The following is a 19,854-nucleotide window of genomic DNA, read 5'->3' as shown; positions in this document are numbered from 1 at the left end:
GGTGGCGCTGTGGACACGCCCACGTCTGTGGGCCGCATACCACATGTTGGACGTATTCCTCTTATAGCTGTATATTCAGGCTATATTTGCTGCAGAATGCCTCTCGGATCTAAAGACACCTCCTTACCGATATCATCGGTGGACAAAACTCCAAAGCGCCTGGAAGCTTTTTTGCGCCACTCCGCACGATTCTGTTGTATGTTTTAAGATCTGTTAACTTTGCAGCCTGCGAGATATACATCATGTGAAATGCGTGGAGGCAACCTGTGGTGAAACTTTCAAGTTTGGTGCATTTGGGGACAGACAGCGCCCAATGAATGAGCGGCTACTCTGACGATGCTGCCCGGTCGTCGCCGGTCGACACGCCCCCAGCATGGATACACCGAGCAGGAACAGGCGCTCAGGAGACACGCACTATGCTGGAGACTGTTTGAAGCCGCGATGGGAGTTAACGCATCCAAGTTTCTAGACTTCTTGTTCTTACCAGCGTCGTTGCGCTAAACAAAGACTTTGGGTTTCTGTTGTTTTCTCGCTCGCTCGCTCTCTCTAAAGGGAGGTTGTCTGCATTTCTGTCCTAGGCGTTTCTTGCACAGGATGTTGATGATATTGGAAAGCCGGGTAAGATCATAAAGTCAGTTCTCTCTGATGAGAACGACCTCCTCCTCTCCACTACCACCACCACCACTACACAAAGGGAACCACGGAACAAGTTATTTTTCTTCCCCTCTCACGGGATCATTTTTATTTGATTTTTGTGAATGTCATTAAGAAGCAGAGGGGGCTCTTTCAAAGACAAAATGGATCACTTTGCAGCAGAGTGCCTTGTTTCAATGTCCAGTCGTGCAATTGTTCATGCTCCTAAAGGGAATAGGGAGATTAAACCAGAAATCCCATCCTCCTCCAAGAACGGGGAGGAAATTAAGGAACCTTTGGTGAAGGATAACTCCTCTCTTTTTGTGGTGGCGCGGATTCTGGCGGATTTTAACCAGCAGACTCCCAACAGTGTTGCCGAGCAGGCAAAAATAAAAGATGAGAGCATGCCGAACCTTAGAGATGATGGAAAATCTGCCACACCTTCCACCATCTCCGATCCTTCGCTCAAACAAAGAGGCAAAAAACCGCGGGGACGAACTGAGCAAGAGCCGCCTCAGAAAAAGCACAAATGCCACTATTCAGGTTGTGAAAAAGTTTATGGCAAATCATCCCACCTCAAAGCCCACCTAAGGACACACACAGGTCAGTTTCATTGGGTGCATTGGATGTTTGTTGCTGTGAATGTGGGTTTCCCTTATGTATCTGAGAACGGATGGGATGATTTAAAACACTGATACCAAAAGTGTGGATTCTCGTACATTCATAGCGCTATGTGTACAGAGGAGGTGATTGCTGTGTTTCGAGTCAGTGACTCATAAATATTCACCCACGGATCCACCCTGAATGGATACTATGAGCATATCACTTTAGCAGTGGCCTCTATAGTTTCATAATGCAGTTGTGCGAACTTTATGAAATGTCCTTTTAATTTCGGTTGCGGGGGTTAGAAAACAGTGCCACTCCCACTCATGTCTCAGAGCTTTGTGACGGCTTTCCTTTAACCCCCCCACATTACTCACGCACACGCGCGTGCGCACACACGTACTCACAAACAAACCCCACCGCATGGAACACTGTGTTCAAACTGCAGCGCAAATGCAGAACAAAATTACACAGATCAGATTTCGGGCGTTCTTCTGTTCGCTTTAATTAAAATAAACTTTGGGTTGTACCACGGCAACACGAGAGTCGAAACCCTACAAAATACAGCCTAATGTCCCCATTAGAGAATAAGCCAAGTGTGCAATAAATAAATGTGGGCATGCTGAAAGTTTGCAGTCCAGCAAGTGCGCCGTCACACCGCTGAGACAAACCCTTGCAAATGCGCTCCGGATCGGCAGTTTGCTACCTGTGACCTTCCCAAAGGATACCTCCACATCTGCGCTTTGCATTCCGCAGAATATTCTACTGAGATAGTGAAGGATGTAGCTCGACTCAAATTGGGGGGTTGATAAGAGCTGTGCAGTAGCCTGTCTGCCCAAAGCCCTTTGTTGTGATGTGCCACACCCCCGCTAGACAGACTGCCAGCTGATCTGGCCAGCAACAGACTCAGCTAGTTGAGCCTCGACTGAGGAGCCTTTGCTTTTCCCCTCCTGCTCTGTATACTGCAGTTCATCATCTTCTACACACATATCGAGCTGACGGACCAGAAACAAAACAAAACCTTTATCACAGGAATCGCATACAAATTTATTGTGTGAACTTGACTCATCTTAATAATTGTTATGAATAGAGAAAGAAATTAAACCAGAAAATTGAAACTATGTGGAATAGATTCCCCCCCATCACTAGATTTACAGGGTGTGGGAAGAACTGTCCATCTAAAAATCAGGCTAAAATTAGGCACAGGTTGTGAAGATTTATACAATCATTTGCTGTTGTCATGTTGCAATCAAGTTTTCTAAAATTGTTATTGAAAGTAATAGTTTTTATTTATCAGCTGCAGGTGGTGGCAACTGTTGTAGTAGCAGTATGCAATCAGTGTTTGTCAAGGGAAGTTAAGAGAGTGAAACACAGATTTGGTGCATGCATATGCATAAAAAAAGGGCTCTAGCTTTTTCTTCAGTTGCATCCTAAAGGAAATGAAAGGTCTCTCTACTGATGCAGTTCTATTGCTGTCACTCAGCCCTGTCCTTGTCCTTTTGCCTATTAGCCATTTCCTTTCTTCTGGGATTCACTCCTCTATGGCTTTGTGATTGGTTTGCAGTCTATAATTTCTTATAATTGGGCTGGTTTCTGCTTATTTTACCGGATAGTTAGAGAGCGTGAGTCATCTCAGTTAAGCTGCCTTTTTTTCTCAGCCAAACTTCCAGCAGGACTCTCAAAGAGCCAGCCTTCAGCATTCAGCGGTGCTTCTCCTGAGCCCAAACCATGTGAGCTTAGTGCAGTTTCATTGCTCCGTATTAACCCTGCCCTTGTCTCTGTGCCTATTAAGCATTTCCTTTTTTCGCCTGCCTTTCTGTTTGGATACAATTTGGCGTCTGGCTTCACGATTGGTTTATGTCCCATAAATTGTGAAAATAATGACTGTTTCTGCCTGTCTGATTGGATAGGCCCAGAATGTGGGTCATTTGAGTTCAGCCGGGATGCCTCAGCCAATCTTGCAGTGCTTTCATAGAGCCAAAATCTGGCAGCGTGCTTCCCTTCAGCCCCTACTAGCAGAGTCAAGAGAGAATGGATCCCAGCCCAGTCAGTTCCTGCCAAACACCACTATCTAATTGTGGAGGAAAACACTGTAATAGACACCAAACAAAAAACCGGGGACAAGACGTCCTTACTTGACTCCTGTAACGCCCAAAGCCTCATCATCCCAGCTTTTGCATATCTTATGAGTCTTATTCGTTAGCATCTTAAGAGAAGATGAAACCTGTAGGTTGTTTTTGTAAAGCAGTGTCTTCAGCACAATTCCATAAATAGGTCAAAACAAATCTTCCCCTTGAGTCACCATCATTTTTTATCATATATTTACATGTTTTATGTGTTATTTTATGAATGTCATTTACATGTGCTTACTTATACAGTTTATAGTAAATTTAATTAGAGTTTAGTGTACTGTAAATGTAATGTGTTTTTGTGTCTTAAACAAGCTACATTAGCTATGGAGCCTGTTTTTCCTCCAACCTGTAAGTTTTTAGGACTCTTTAGACCAGCCTTTTGCGGCCACTCCAGTTACACTCATAAACAGTGTACTGAGCATCCCTGAAATAACTGTGATTGGTTTCATTAATGAAAACTGTCCACAACAAGGCCCGTGTCACTCAGTGTGATGTTTGGGCTTTCATTTACTGTCTTTGTGTAATTGTTTGTCAGTAGATTATGTGGTTACTGCTGGCAGTAGAAAAATTTACCACTCAGGGAGAGCAAAGATGTTCTTGATCCCCTCAACGGAGATTATGAAGGGTTCATTGTAGGTTTCTTTTGAGACTCACTGTCTAATGCAGCAGACATCGAGGTACACACTGAATTTAAATTGCTCATTATGCTGCATTGAGTTGTATGGTGAGGAATGCGCAGCAGTTTAAGGGTCAAAGGTGACCAGACAGCTTTTTATCTGATCTCCTGGTGCAGGAGGTGGGCCTTTTCTGTGAAACATGCATTAGCCCTGCAATATGGAAAATGAAGTCATGTAACACCGATGTACATATAAACTATTTACGGTGTAACATTTGAATTCATTCAAATTATTTCTTGCGTTCCTTTTCCTCTTATTTTCATGTTCTTTCTGGCTTTTTAGCACCTTTTTCACCTCTTTTTTAAGAGTGATGCTCCATTTTCTAAATAGTGTGTCTAATAGTGTGTCTTGCTTCCATAGAGAGTACATGATGTTCTTTCTGAAGCCTCATTACTCTGTTGTGGTCATCTCACCCAGACTACCATCAAAGGAGAGATGGGCCTTGACTATTCTTCGGCAATAACAGCTCAGACTTTCTGTGTCCTCCACAGCTGGGTCGTACAAAAGGCCATCTTGTCAGTGTAGAAGACCTATTCAGAATCTACTGGAATCACAGGGAGGAACAGCGTCAATATTCCTCAAAGACAAAGAGTCTAATGCCATATTTTACACTTGGGTTAATGTTTTGTCTGAACCTCTTTTGTGTTCTGCTGGAGTATCTCTAATACTGCGAGATAGCTGCAAAGCGTGCCCTAAAAATTAGTGGGAGCACCTGGTAGACCCAGTTATTCATGCATGCTGTCTATTTCCAGTCAAATAACTGTGGTTAATTACGCTTTTTAAATGTAAAATTATCCCAAGTTCCGCATGGAAAAAGCAACAGGACTCTCTGATTATATATACAACTTCACTGCCAGTGGTTTTATATTTGGCTGCACTTTTGCACAGAGTGCACAATGTTCCTGTGTGGCTGGTGGCATTGATGAGGTAGCAGGGTGGAGATGGGGTTTTCCTGCTCTTGCTTGGGCCTTAACCTTGGCACAGAAATCGGTAAAAGCTCTACTGGGGCAGGTCTGTCTGTCTACCTGCCACACGGCAGGATTTCCACCGTTGCTCCCATTTGAGCTCTAATTCTGACATGTAATAAGAAGCTCGTGCTTCAGTCTTGAGACAAGTTTCCATTTGTCTCCATCCAAATGTTGTACGAGGGATGTGGTGTAACAAGCTACTTCAGGTTCAAATTGAAGCTATGGGATGGATTGCCTTGATGTTATGATTCCCTCATGGTAAAACCTAAAAAACCTGTGGCTTTTCCTGTTGTGTTAGCAGCAGGTTTAAATCTTTGTTTTTGAATTTACTGTCGCAACTTAACTGTTTGCTATTAGATTCGATTTGGGAGATTTGTACATGTTAGCTACTCTTTGTTTCAAGGGTCCTCTTTTCATTTAGCACCATAAACCTGTTGAAAGTATCGTTTCTCCAGCCTTTGGTCAGCTTTACTGCTTTATTTTTCATAGTAAGTAGCAAATGTTCAATGCCAATATTCGAAACCATGACAATATAGTACTGCTGTAATAGTGTACACCTTGTTCTCTAGTGATTAGCATGTTAGCAATGTCAATTTGACAGGAATTTACAGATGCAAACATTCAAGTGTTTGTTTTTTCTGTCGTAAGAGTTCAGAATGGCATCTCTCCTGCGCAACATGTTGTTGCCTTATAAAGGTCACATGTAGGACGGTATGTGTCGAGTAGAAATAAGGAATCCTTTCTACTAGGGTGTAAATAAAACCAAAGTGGAGCCACCATTTTCTCTGTTATTCTGCTGGTGCAGTGTTTCTGCTCCATGGAAGACATTTCCAAGGCATGCGCTGGTGCACGTGCTGTCCATATGCTATCCTGTATATGCACATGTAAAGCTGATAGTAGGATACTTCCTTGGTGTTGACATATAAACCTGATTTCACTGTGATTAAGCACCCAGGCATGCATAGAGGACAATCATAATACTGAAAGGTCGCTGTCAGGCAGTACCCTGAGCTGTGCTGCTTTCAGTGGCCCACAGGGCTTGTGTATTCTTTAGTTAGCTCTGGAGTAGCTCTATAAAAGCTGCTCTGTCTGTTTCCCCCAGCAGCCCCTCCCGCCCTTTTCCAGCCTGAAAAGCAAAATAGGTGCTGAAGCCTGCTGTGTTGCGAGGCCGAGCCTGGCCACGTTTTGTGGTGTGGTGTTGATTACCAGCGGCAGGAAGAGAGGGATACAGACCTGTGGAACACTGTGCATTCTTCATTTTTTTTCCCACCTCCACCGCATCTCGCACGTGAGGGAGGGATCTGTAGTGCAAAGACAGAATATACAGTGCGGCGTGGTGGGGGTGGGGTCAGTTACCAGGATATTCACTGTCAATGCCCTCCATTGATGTAGGTCATTTATTCAGCTGCATCTGCATCTAATCTGATTAACGTCTGAAGGGCTGCGACCTCAGCGGCAGAACCTGCTCCTGTCAGCCTGGCACTTGCAGTGTTCTGTATGAGAGTTAGACTCTGACTGCGTCTGCTGCGTTATATTAATCGCAGCTTGAATAAGAGAGGAATGGCTGTGAGCTAACGTCAGAGGAAGTGTTTTGTTTCTGGCTGTGCTTCTCGCTACAGTACATAAGGTGTGTCCCCTTTCTCTGCATGATAAATCAGACTTGTGGCAGACCATATCATCATGGGGTGTGGTCCCTGGGTGCAAAATGAGGAGTATTTCATGGAGTCTTTTGAGAAGGATGGCCTCATCAGTCACTGTAAGACATGAAAATATTTCTGTCCCGCTCACCATAAGAGCATCAGGCATTATACTGGGACAGTTGGTATTATCTGTCTGTCCTCTTATTTCAGTGTGGTGGGGCCTCTCAGGATCTAGCAGGGTTGTAGCCCTTTGTTTGATGGTGGTTAAGGATGTCTGTCTCAAATGAGCTATAGTGTGAGACTCTATCAGCAGAATAAGCTGGCACTGTACCGCGTCTATGCTCCCACCTGCTTCTGTGGACCAACTATAAACACCCTTTAATGGCAGCAGCTGTTTGCATGTCGTCAGTTTAACCGTTGTTGTTGTTTTTTTCTTTCTTTAAAGATAAGTAGGTTGCCTGCAACATATCAAGGCGACAGGTTGTTTTAGCATGCACTCAAGGCTGAAAGAGAGTGCCCATTCCAGCTAATTGAGGCAAATCTGTTGAGCTGCTGAATGCAGGCAACCCCTCCCTGCTTTTCTCTTAAACAGTTAAGAGGATGAAGTAATGTATAGCAAAGTGTGTGCAGGAATCAGATGCTTGCACTCGACCCCTGCTACATGTCTCCGTGTGAACGTCGGTAGCCCGGCGCGGTGTGGACCGAGTGGAGTGAGTTACGGTTAGTACTTGCAGCCTGTCTGATTGAAATGCATTACAGGAGTGCTTCTCCTGCTGGAAGAGAGTCTGCTGCTATTGTTCACAGCCTGACAGCTATAGGCCCCACAAGGATAGGCACGCTATTCAACCGCGAGCAAGGTTCCTCTCAATGACGACAAAAGATGATAATACGTTAAATACTCTTGTTTTTGAGCTTCTCCTGAAAAGCTTAAGCTGATTCTCGTCACAAGCACCTGACACACCCAGAGGTCCTTTGTTGCTCCTGGTGACTTATTCTCGTCTGCTGCAAACTCTGAATGGAGTCGTCTGAGAAAACATGTTTTGATTTTCTGGTAATTTGTCTGTTCTCTCACTCGGGTACGGCTGTAATTTTTCATAGACTAACATTCACAGAAACAGTTGGTTTGATCTCAAGTGTGCAGACCACAGAAAATTGTAAGCCTTTGTTGTTATTTTTGCTAAAGCGTTGCCTGCATATACCACTTCGCGAACAAAAGAAAGGAGGAGCTGCAGAAGCCTTAATGTATATTTAATGTTCTGTGCACACATGTTAGTGTTTATATCACCTTGGCACATGATGGTGTGTGGAGGGAGAGGCTGGGCACACTTGGGTTAACCCTGTCTGCTCCAGTGGTTTATGTTGATGAGGGCCCCAGCAGTCATTTTAGTACTACCCAGAATCCCCATCAATGGCTGTCTGCTGGCAGCAAAGATGGCTTCTGGTTGTTTTCAGGTCATAGTCTGTTGTAAACATGGATCCAAATTATAGGATTGTGCTGAGCCCTACCATTGGAGTTAGTGGTGTCCCATTTCATGTTGCCAAGCTGGCTGTGCCACCAAAACCAGCCTTGAAGTGAGGTGGCTCCAAATGTAATGAGCCGTGATCTACAGCAAGGCTCCATACTTTCTCTTTGTGAATTGTTTGCCTCTGTGTAGGTGTAAGGTGCACCTTGTTTTTCTTGTAAGCTCCCTGAGAAAGGTATTTCCTGCTCTGGTTCTCGCTGTGCAGGCACAGTTAACTTCAAGGTGATCTCTGATGTATTTGCCCCCCTCCTCTCATTCTGCACAGGTATTTAATCTAGTTCTCTTATAGCAAGTTCAAATGAAGTTTGCACATGAATGCCGTGTGAGTTTGGACCATGCCTGAGGACACACCAGGAATGTTATCTGCTCTCGGTCGGCGACTGAGCTCAGTTTCTCCACTGCAGTGCGCGTCAAGAAGAGATTTGATCTTTTCTTTTGCAGGCAGCATCCCTTACACCGGGAAGTCAGATTCCATTTCTCTTAAAGATTTCTCTTGAAACCAAGGAGCCCAACTCAGATATGAATGAGAGGAAGATGGAGGGAGAGGAGCAGAGATGAGCTGTTTATTCACTGACCCAGTGGACTCGCAGAGAACAGTTATACAACAAGAGTACCTGTGACATAATCTCATTGGCTTGGAGGGGGGACACTTGTGCTTAGTAGAGGTACAGTTGTGCGTGCATGATGTATGATGTAACTCATTTTATGGGTAACTGGGTCACTGTGTTCGTTAGGGAAAAGCTTCCCTCATTACCCACCCACCCCCCGCTCTGCTCGCCCTCTACACATTCGGAGAAAGACAAACCACACCCTTGGCATGGCATGATGCCAGAGATGGGATAACCAATGGGTGGGTCCTGGCGTCACAGTCACTATGGTGCTGTGCTGTGACAACACTAGAAGTAGATAGGAAGAAAAGCTGGGTAAGCGGAGTAGCTTACCGCATTCTCCTTTCTACAGAAATGCTGAGTAATAGCTGCAGTCTATTGAAAAATTCTGAAAAGTGACACCCTCATACCACACAGGCTGATAGGCTCTATCATTATTTCCACTCATTATGAAAGCGTTTTGTTCCCTAAACCATCTCAATGTTAGCAGAATATGTTTACCAGCTTCATGGAAATCCCAATCCCGGTGTTACGAAACGACACTTGATTGGGAAGTTGCATGCTTTTCCTTTATGGGAGTTGATATTTCAAGGCTGGCAGGTTTTTTCTTTTATATTAATATTCATATTGTTGGCTTTAAAACTCAAAGCTGCTCAGCGAGAGGTGAAAATGGGCACCACGTCTTTCTTTCTGCCCTTTCCAAGAAGTGACGGAGCTGCAAATAATTTGACCCATCTCAGAGAGTTGCTGCTGGATACCTGATGCTTCCACTACGCATTACTGTATCAGGGCAGATAGACTGGATATCTCAGTCTGGCTCTCTTGTGTCTGGTTAAATATTAATGTTGCCAGATCCGTTACACTGCTTATTTAGCTTTAAGCAGCCTGCAAAACTTAGCTGTGCTTTTAGGCCAATAACAAATTTTTGCAGTGCCAGGTGGCAGCACTGGTCTCTTCTTTTAGTAATAAAGCAGTGAATGAAATCACTCCATTATGAGCCATGTCAACCAGATGAGCGCCTCACTGCTTACTTTTTCTCCAGGAGCTCAAACAAACACAGTCACGTCGTTCTTTATACATTGTAACGCTGCATCACGCATGAAAGGATGTGTGTCCTTGTTAGCTTTGCTAAAAACTATAAATAGTTGCTATGAAAAGGGGACAGGGCTGTGTTTTGGTGCGCGTATGCAAATGTATGCATGTCAGTTACAGTGTTTAAATATACTGAGCCTTGTGTGAGCCTGCAGGAACTATAGTGGGCAGGGCTGACTGAGTTTGTCTGGAGCTGAGGTGAGGCGTCAGAGGCAGGAACACAGACCGGACTGTCTAGACTTGCACTGTCTGTTGGCGTGTTTTGTAACCATGCAGTGTATGGGGAGGTGGGGAGGTGGGGGGAAGGGACTGAGACTTGTGCACCGAGTTCTTGTTGTTGAGACTCTCTGGCATCAGGTAGCATTTGAGTGTTTGATGCTTAACAGCACTCTTTCCATTGTGGCCCAGAGGGAAACCACAGAACAAAGAAATCATTTGGCAGCCGTGTTCTGATGTGCCACCTATAAACATCCACGCATCTCCTTCCATCTTTTCCCTTTCATACTTCAAATCCCTGCCATGGGCGTGCACATTATGATTGATTATTCTTATTCACTAGAAAGAGCCTAACCATTAGAAGAACACATCCTGCGGTTTCCTTTCGCTCTGTGAAGCCAAGCTGGTAAAATTAGACTGCTGGATTTCACTATTGTTGGGCAGGAGCTCAGTAAAATGGGGCTAAATGGAATATAGTATTGACCAGTAGATGCAGGATGCTGCATTTAGGTTCACTGCATACTGTTTCCATATTAGTATGGTAGGAAAATGCAGGATATATTGCAGTATACTGTACCATATGGCCTTGAGTATATTTCTGTCAGAGCCCACTTTTATTGGCTGTTGGAGGAGGGGGAAGGTTGTAATTTCCCATGTGCCGAGTCACAGATAGTTGCATGCTAGAAAATGGGCTGGGTAACCATTGTGAGCGTGATTAGCATCTGGAGCTTAGATAATTAAACTGTGGCTGCTCCTCCAGTACTCTGCCAATTTGTAGGTGATTTACATCCAGGTCTTATCGCTCAAACCTCTTTTTTTTTGTTTGTTGCATGTTTCTTAACAGTTTGAAGTTATCTCTGTGGCTTTTAATATATTATGGAATAACCTTGTGACTGTTGTTCCAGGATGAGTCAGTACTAGCACTGTGGTGAGCTGTTTATTATGTGGCGAGCACCATTTGTGTTACCAGAGTGCCGAAATATGCACACTTCATCATCAGTTAGTTTCATTTGATTTGAGTGAGACTCACCAAAGCCTCTGATACATGTGAAAAGCCCCGATGCATTAACATTAAACTGTATTTAAAAGGCTAACAACGTAAGCACTGGAGCAGCTTTGGCATGTTTCGGCTCAATTACCACAAATCACATATCCTGTAAAATCCCGACCCACTGTTCGCCCATTAGTTTTTAAAAGTATTTTCATTTCGATTCTTTTGTGTCGACCTTTACAGCGACCGCTGGCTCCCGTTTATTTCACTACAGTGGTAAAATCAGAATGCGGAGACTTGAAATGTGCTCGAAATAGCAACTCCATCATAACGCAGTGATCCCATCAAGTTATGCTTTGGCCCGAGTTACAAAGTTTGTGTTGAATTTTAAAGACGCTGGAAACCACAAATGGGTTTGAAAACATGCAATCATGTAAAACAGCAACTAGGCTGCTGGCAGGGTGACGTGTATGGGCATAAAACCATGGACTCGTTCTAAAGGATGAATACAACCACCTTGAAGTCACTCACTGGTTTCTGGTTTCTTGATTTATGGCCAAAACACTAGGTTTATGACCATCGCCATCTTGATTTTCCTGGAGCCATAATTTCTTAGCAAGCTTGATCAGCATACTGCATATATAGACTATATAAATGCAGCACGTAAAAAAATCCTGTCATTTCACTCACCTAAAATTCTTAGAAAAGCAAGCCATATTATATGTCAGCTTATTCCTGCAAAAGGCACCAAAACTGCAATCAAGGTCAGCCGGTGTTCTGGGTATCCATCCTACCTGCCAAACCATCCTACCTTTGTGAATGTGACCTACAAGTATACTTTAACAGCTAAAATTCAGTGGCCAACCATCCTACCTTTGTGAATATGAGCTAGAAGCATACTCTGACGGGCAAAATTAAGTGCCAAACCATGCTACCTTTGTGAATGTTACCTACAAGCATACTTTAACAGGTAAAATGAAGTGGCAAACCGTCCTGGCTTTATGAATATGAGCTACAAGCATACTCTGATGGGCAAAGTTAAGTGGCAAACTGTCATACCTACTTAACTTTGTGCTGGAATTACTATGTGACAGCAGAAATGTGCATAAACTACTTACGGTAGGACGTTTTGCCAAAGTAGGATGGTTTGTCAGAACACCGGTCCAGTTCATGTCTGAAATTAGCATAGATGAGACCTAGCAGGCTGCTGTGTGCTACTCCTGCCGGTATCAACACTACTGTCAAAGCAGCTACAGATCTAGCTTTAAGCCTTAATAAAATCCAAAAAGGTGCATTAAAAATGATCATTTCATCTCTGAGGTTGGGTATTTTTGCCATGAAAGTCTATGAGCATCTTGTGATTATTTGGTGGTTTTTAAAAGTGTCATTGGTTTCATTTTCTAAGCCCTAGTGCTGGTGCTTGCATGAAAACTGGGGAAATGATCAACTGAAATTGTCTTTAAAAAAAGCACGAATGTGGATATGGTTCGTCTGACGCTCTGCCTCTGTTTTTGCAGGAGAACGGCCTTTCCCATGCACCTGGCCCGACTGCATTAAGAAGTTCGCCCGCTCTGATGAGCTGGCCCGCCACTACCGCACCCACACGGGGGAGAAGAAGTTCGGTTGCCCCCTTTGCGAAAAGCGCTTCATGCGCAGCGACCACCTGATGAAGCACGCCCGGCGACACTCAGATTTCCAGCCAGGAATGCTGAAAAGACCCCACGGCGGCAGCGCCACACGTCCCAGCTCCCTCAGCGACTACAGCCGCTCAGATGCCTCCAGCCCCACCCTCAGCCCAGCCAACTCGCCTTAAACTGAAACCCGGTCGCACTTTTCTGCCTCGAGACTGTGAGGCCCGTGTTTTCATCATAACACTTTTGTTGCACAGTTGTCAGCTACCCCCCTTCCCCACCCTCCCCTTTGCTATTTCTGCGCTTGCTGTGGTGTACCATAATGTACATAACTGCTTATTGTAGTGCAATTAGTTGCGTGATCCTAAAAGAAGATAATGCCTTTCCCAGATGGCAATATCTGCATTCAGTCTGTGTGTTTTTTTGGCTTCTGATCACGGCTACTTGTTAAATGTACGGTCGCAGTCAGCTAAACAAGGTCTAGACGAAGAAAAAAAAACAGACACCCTGACAGATCTTCGAAACATTTTTGTTTGTTTGTTTATTTTTGCTTTGATTTTATTCAATTTATTTTTGATTTTTTGAAAGGGTTAGGAGAAGGGGTACACACACACACACACACCTCAGGATTGAAGACAGTTGTGATTTCTGTAAGACCACAGTACTTAACAGTACTCACATTGACTGCACAATATATTCATCACTTTATTCTGAAATTCAACAGGGGTTGAATTTTACGCCCTGCTCAGGGATGGCCTTGTTAGCTTGAAAGAATGAACACGGTGAAGAGAAACATACAGTTCATATATAGCAGCCTTACACTCAACACAATTTGCACTCTTTGTTTTCTTTTTTTCTTCTTTTTTCGGCTCTCATATTTGAAAAAACTAGCCCCGCTGTCATGTGTAACGCATACACAAACATTTGTTTTCTCCCTCGTGTTTGGGGAGGGGTTTCATATTTAATGTGATTGCTGTGTAATAATGGAACAATCAGAAAGGCCCCGCCACAGAAAACAAAACCCAAATCTGTTTCTTTTTTGCAATGTTAATATCTATTGACATTACACTGGGTTAAATGTGTACTGCATGAAATGGTTGTGTGCAGTGTAAACTGTGTGAATCTGCACTGTAGAAGGATTGGGTTAAGAGTTTTCTTTGTATTTATGAAGTTAGAGAAACGTTCCAACCACAGAGACAGTCAAGTTTCAAAGCAGCTGTTCATGCTTGAAAAGGAAGAGAGAGAGAAAGAAAAAAGAAAAAGCCGCCTCATCAGCCTACATTTCACTCAAAACGGACACAAAGGGACTTAAGTTGAAACAAGGTTTAGCCATCTCTCAAGCACATCGGAAAAAGTACCAAAGACAAGAATGAATGAAAGCTTTTTATTCAGTCCTGTAAGCCACCTTTCACTGAGGCCTCGAGCTGCTGGTTGGCAGTATTGCAGGTAGAGCCAGATGCCGGCTCACTTCCCTCCTCCTGGCTCTGCCTTTTGTGGCTTCCCTGGAGGAAACAGCTGCACCCAAAAGAAGCAATTCACAGCCTGCAGGAGGGGTGCTCGCATGCCATTCCCCAGGGAATCCTTACTCATCTGGCTCTACCTGTCCTGTCAAAAACCGGTAAAGCTCCGAGCCTGCTAAATTGCGTAAGGTTGCCCGACTTGTGGGTCAAATGTAGGCCACCGTGTTAGGCAGGCCTGAGCTGGGCTCTGCTGTGACACTGCAACATTGAGTACAGAAGGAAGAAAGCAGCTATCTGCTGTAAACAGGCAAGAGAGGGCAGGCCCTGATAAAATAAAATAAAAAAAAGAGGAGAGGTTTATCATGAGCTGAACAGCACAAAAGAGGAGACACCCAGTCGCAGACAACCCCCATTTCCTTCTCCTTCCCCAACTCCCCTCCTCCCACCAACTGTAGAAACAGCCAGCAGAAAAATGGCTGTAATTAGTGGGCTGATCCAAACTATAGGATAAGACTAAAAAGTCTATGAACAACAGTTCAAGCAGTGTGGGTGGGATGTATCCAGCTCCATCCCGAGCACAGACAGAAACCCCTGCTGCTGAGGAGTCAGATTTCACAATTCCAAGGAGGACGTAACAGCTCCAAAATTCATAAATCGGAGGTCTCAAACAGCTGCTTTCAAACTTCTTTCTCACAACGAGGGGGGCTTTTTAAAAACTTGTTGTCAAAACATCTGAACCAAAACGAACATATCAGCAAAAGTCCAGTGCTCACCAGCCTCACGTCGTCCTGCCTGTGAAGCTCAGATGTCCCGTGAGAAAGCTGACTTGTGTTTCTAGACAGACATGCCTCAATAGGTCAGGCGAAAGGCACAGTAAACCTTCCACGGAAACAGGCACGGCTATCAAAACTGCTGCTGCTGCGCCGCCAGTCTGTGTTATGCCTACATTTTCCTTTAATGCTTCAGCACTACAGTTGGAAATATGGTCAGCCTTTTAGCTCTGTCCCGTCAGACCCTTCCAGGCCGCTGTCATCACGAATCGCATGCGCTAGCTTCATCGTCTTGCCCCGCAGTCTCGTGCTTGACACTATATGCATGTTAACTTTGCCTTGAAAGCGTGGATCTTTCTTTCTTTCTTTTTTTTCCTTTGAGGCAGTCTGGCAGGTGGAAGTCCATGAATGGCAGACCTTGTCCCCCTCGTTCCTCACAGCAGCCATCGCTCTTTAAAGTTGTGATGAATCAGCTCTGTCACATTCTCGAGAAAGAAAACAGCCATTATTTCGATCGAATGCAGTAGTTTTCTCTCGCGACGCCACGTGCAGCATAATTTCTCTGCCAGATGTTTCAATGGGTTTCCAGACTGCAAGATGACACTTTGAATGCCACTGATCAGCAGCTCTGAGTGACAGAAGAAGCGAGAGGATTTCACACAGAAAAGAAGAAAAAAAAAATGCTGATTTTCACAAACTAATTCTCGAAATTGCTGTTGAACGGCTTTTTTGTGTCCATTTTCTTTTAAGTTTTAGGTTTGACCTGGTTTGCAGAGTAAATTTCTCTTGCAAAAAGCAAATATTTTCTCAGTTGCTCACCCTCAAGTAGGTTTCAGTAATCAGCTCTTAATCCATAATCTGCACATTTTCCTCAGGGTTGACATCTGCCAAGCAGATATGACACAGTTTGTGGATTTTGTTGTTAAATCAGTTACTGCACAGATAAAGTCTGCCAGCCTCCTCTGGTGGTCCTGGGTGCTTAGTGTTCACTGCTGGTCAGTGTCCGACCACACTGGAAACACAGGAATGCCTCGGCACAGGCTCGGCTCCTGCCTATTATGTCGTCATAAACCTACAGTCCCGCTATCGAGCACTCTGGAGTGAAATGTCCCTTTAAACACCTTTGACCCCTTAGTGTCAGTGGACTGTGTAAGGCAAACAGAGCTCCTACCATCTGAATTAAAGCGACTGTGACAGTCTAATCATCCCAGTATATCAATCCATCCAGACAGCACCGGTGACATAAAGGCGTCCACAGGCAGTTTCTCAAAACTTTTTCTCCTCACTGTACCAAATGTACTTGAATAATTCAAAAGAAAAGGCCATTGAACACAGTTTTGTACATGTCCATTTTTTACTGTACTTGTGTTTGTTGTCAAATAATTATTAACCTCTCTGTAGAAAGATGTATAGTCCGTGCTTTTCGTTTTTTTCCTTTTCGTTTTCCGAGATTTTGCATCGTCTTCAGGTCATTTCAGCTTTTGAATTTGGCGGTTTTCGCAGAGCAGTTCAAAGCACCGTTGATGCGGAAATCTCAATTTTAGCTCCATTCATGGGGTTCATCCCTTTAATCAGGAACAACTAATACTTTGTTGATGTCAGGATGCAGGTTATTGCAGTTAGCCTGTCGTCCAAAAAAAAAGAAGAAGGAAGAAAGAAAGAAAATGAAAGTTTTAGGTTTGTTTGGGGTGATTATAAGTAAAGAAACTTAGTGACCTCTGTGTAAGTTGGTTTCAGATTTCGAGTGGCTATTTTTCTTTATTATTTTCAGAGCTTTCCATAAGAATAGAGACCACCGCATTGTGAGTTAGCAATGTAGTCTTACTTTTGTTTTGCTTTTTTTTTTGTCTCATGAAATATTTAAGGCTGTATATTTATCAAAACTCATACCTCTTGAAATACTTTTGTTGTACTTTAATATCTTTTCAAAACATCCATCATGTAGCTTGCATTTTCTTGACGAGTAGCACAAATATTTGTTGGTTTCATTTGTTCCTACTTGAATGAAAAAGTAAAGACGGAGAGACTTTTTTTGTAAAAAAAAAAAAAAAAGAAAGAAAGAAAGAAAGAAACAAAAAAATAAATAACCAAAACACTGGGCTACATTTTATATAATCCTTCGATAATGCCAAGTCCTGCACATACATCCTTGTGGATGCAAAAAAAGGTAATATTTCAAGGAATTTAAAAGCTGATTTTTCTGTTACAAAAATCTTAAAACATCCCTTCTCAATCTCATTTTCAGCTTTTGCTCATGTAATGGGGGTGATGTCATCTGTAAATTACTAGGAAACCTTATTTCAGCATTTCTTAATCCAACTTTATGATTGTTATCCCAGTAAGAATCGAGACTTCAACACCCGTGAGAGCAGAAGGACTTGCAGCCGCAACAAGATACTAACTGTTTACCAGTTAACATTTTCCTCTTGATTGTAACATATATAAAAAAAGTTAATTAAGTGTTGCCTAGTGTGTGAACAACTAACAATTTTATTTAAGGAGTTCATGTTAAAGACATCAGTATATCTCACAGAACTCTTCGTCACTGATCTCGAGCATGACGCGATGCAATTGTGTGCCAAAACTATAACGATAACTTCATAAAGAGGATACAAATGTTAAGGGTAAAAAAGAAAAACAAACAAAAAAAATAAAATAGCTACTATCAGACATTAAACAAACATGTACAGTTTTATAAAGTGTGACACGTCGTTATGTAATGTACAGGATTTAATAAAGCAACGCTGCGTATTTGATATGTAGGTGTTCTAAGTTAAATATTTCTTTTCCGCTTTATGTAAACATTTTGAGTGTTTAGCTTTGTTTTTGTTTGGTTCTTATTTACATTTTTTTCCCCTTTTCTTGCTGTTCAGTACTCAAGCAGTGTATAATGGCTTAATGCAGGTATTTTCTTTGACAAAATCAGTCTTAATGAAGACAGACACCCAACCATTCCAAAGGATTGACGCATTGCATTTACTATAAATGCGCTGCTTGCATCAACCCAATGCATTTTTTTTCTTCGGTTATGACTAGAAGTCTGTCTCGACTGTGAGGTTTTACACATTGTGAGTTGTGCACAAGGTACGTTTCCTGTTGTCCCAAATCTAACCCCTTCTTTCTTCTTTTTGGGCTCTTTGTGCTCGGAAATGTTTAAAAGTTAAGGATGAATAAAGTCTGTCTTAGGCTTTTTTTTCTTTTCTTTTCAAGAAGCAGCCATAAAAGTATAAAGTGGTTCTTGATTGTTGTTACCAAAGGCTTTGAAGGAAAAGATGAATGTTGCAGTAATTGTGAATCCAACACCATTTGTACTTCTGGGTTCAGTTTTACGTGCTGTAATTGTCGATCAGTGGATGTTGTGCTCGATATGGACCTCCTTTCGCTCAAGTAAGCGACTTTATTTTGTTTTTGTGTTTTTTTTACAGCGTAAAAATAACTTGATGAATCAAATCCAATTTATTCATAAAAGTAAAAGATAATTCAGAATTTGTGAGTGACAAAAAAAGAGTGGTATGTTATGAAAAATTGCAGGCCATATTTGTTGGTGGTCTAAGCTAAGCTGATATTTCTGCCCTTAAAAGATTAATCTGTTCTAGGTTATACAGCTCACAGTGCTGTCAGTGACCTCACCTTGAATACAAAGAGGGAGCCTCTCACCAGCCTTTTGGTTCTGTTTCCTGTACCTGTTTGTCCTCAGTGTACCTCCTCAGTGTAACATTGCTCTCTTGATACCTCTGTGTGTCCCTCTCTGCCCCTCACCATCAGTTGCCTGTTGTAGTGACTCCATGGTGCTGCTTCCCCTCTAAGCACCAGTATAATCTATACTGTAAATAACTCTCGACTCAGCTATGGCCAGTACATTCTTCAATGACCTCATTCTAACCTTCAGGTGTCACTTGTTTTTTCTCTCACAGCAAACCAAAATCACTACATTCGAGTATTACAGTTGTACATTTACTGGGATTCTACACACATCTAATGTGCTGGTCTTAGCTGCTCTGCTGTACCTTTTTATGGCATTATTTTTTACATGTTAGACAATATATTGTGACCATGTCCTATGCAAATATGAAAATTAACAGATTGTTGAATAATGTATGTTGTCATAACTTGTATGCATGAAATAGTGAAGTTTACATTTGGAAATAAATTCATAAAATAAGCAGCCATAATTTGTTTCGGCATACTTTCACTGTGTGACTTTTTATTGAACTGCAGTTATGGTGACCATAATAGTAGGATATTAAAACAAGCGATTGTGTAACATTTTTACTAGTAGAGATATTAATTAAAGGAATCCGGTTGTTCAGTGATGACACGACGAATCCTACTTCCGGGCCTAAAGTAGTCTGCGTTTAATATGGCTTTTGTGTTGTTAACATGTTTAATGTTATGTATTTTCTTCTATTTGATCTCAAAAAGCTCCCAACACAGTCAGTGATCACTGTTGACCTCCCTCGGCTTTTATTACCGCTAATCATTTATTTAAGCTCAGTTTTTAAAACCTTAGGATGTAACTACAGCCCAGCCCATGCAGCAGTATATGAATGACTAACCTCGTATTGTGGCTGCATTATCTCAGTTGTTCTCCTGGCTGAAGTTTGGTCCTTTTACAGCATCCTGCCATGCGATTACATTTGTTCCTGACCACCGAGAACACTCACGTTAACTTTTATCGAGTGGAAAAAAAGTTAGCTTGTTTATATTATGCTAACATAGCTGTGTGTCGCTAGCGGTCACGTAGCACATCATTATATACCAGCTAGCCCAACTTCAGTAACCCTACAAACGTCACTGCTTTTTAGTTTTCTGTCTTCATTTATGCTGGAAGTGATAACAGAGCTGTACGTTTTAATTTGTTTCCAAAACCCCGCAGTCAGGACATGCTATATTGTATTTAGATAGAAGCT

At 42.7% G+C, this 19,854-nt stretch overlaps 1 protein-coding gene across 1 annotated transcript; it reads left to right on the top strand.

The window, feature by feature from the left end:
- Nucleotides 1-322: 322 nt before the first annotated feature.
- On the top strand, nucleotides 323-19,106 carry klf13 (Kruppel like factor 13). Its single transcript, XM_085412243.1, has 2 exons — nucleotides 323-1,236; nucleotides 12,601-19,106. The coding sequence occupies exons 1-2, from the start codon at nucleotides 759-761 to the stop codon at nucleotides 12,894-12,896; spliced, it is 774 nt and encodes a 257-aa protein (XP_085268369.1). The 5' UTR covers nucleotides 323-758; the 3' UTR covers nucleotides 12,897-19,106.
- The last annotated feature ends 748 nt before the right edge of the window (nucleotides 19,107-19,854 follow it).

Source organism: Rhamphochromis longiceps, linkage group LG7 (assembly GCF_057381845.1).
Source record: "Rhamphochromis longiceps isolate RC_006_pf linkage group LG7, R_longiceps_female_GT1.1, whole genome shotgun sequence".
Lineage (NCBI taxonomy): Eukaryota > Metazoa > Chordata > Actinopteri > Cichliformes > Cichlidae > Rhamphochromis > Rhamphochromis longiceps.
The sequence above is the reverse complement of the archived record's forward strand: the minus strand, read 5'-3'. Positions and strand labels throughout refer to the sequence as shown.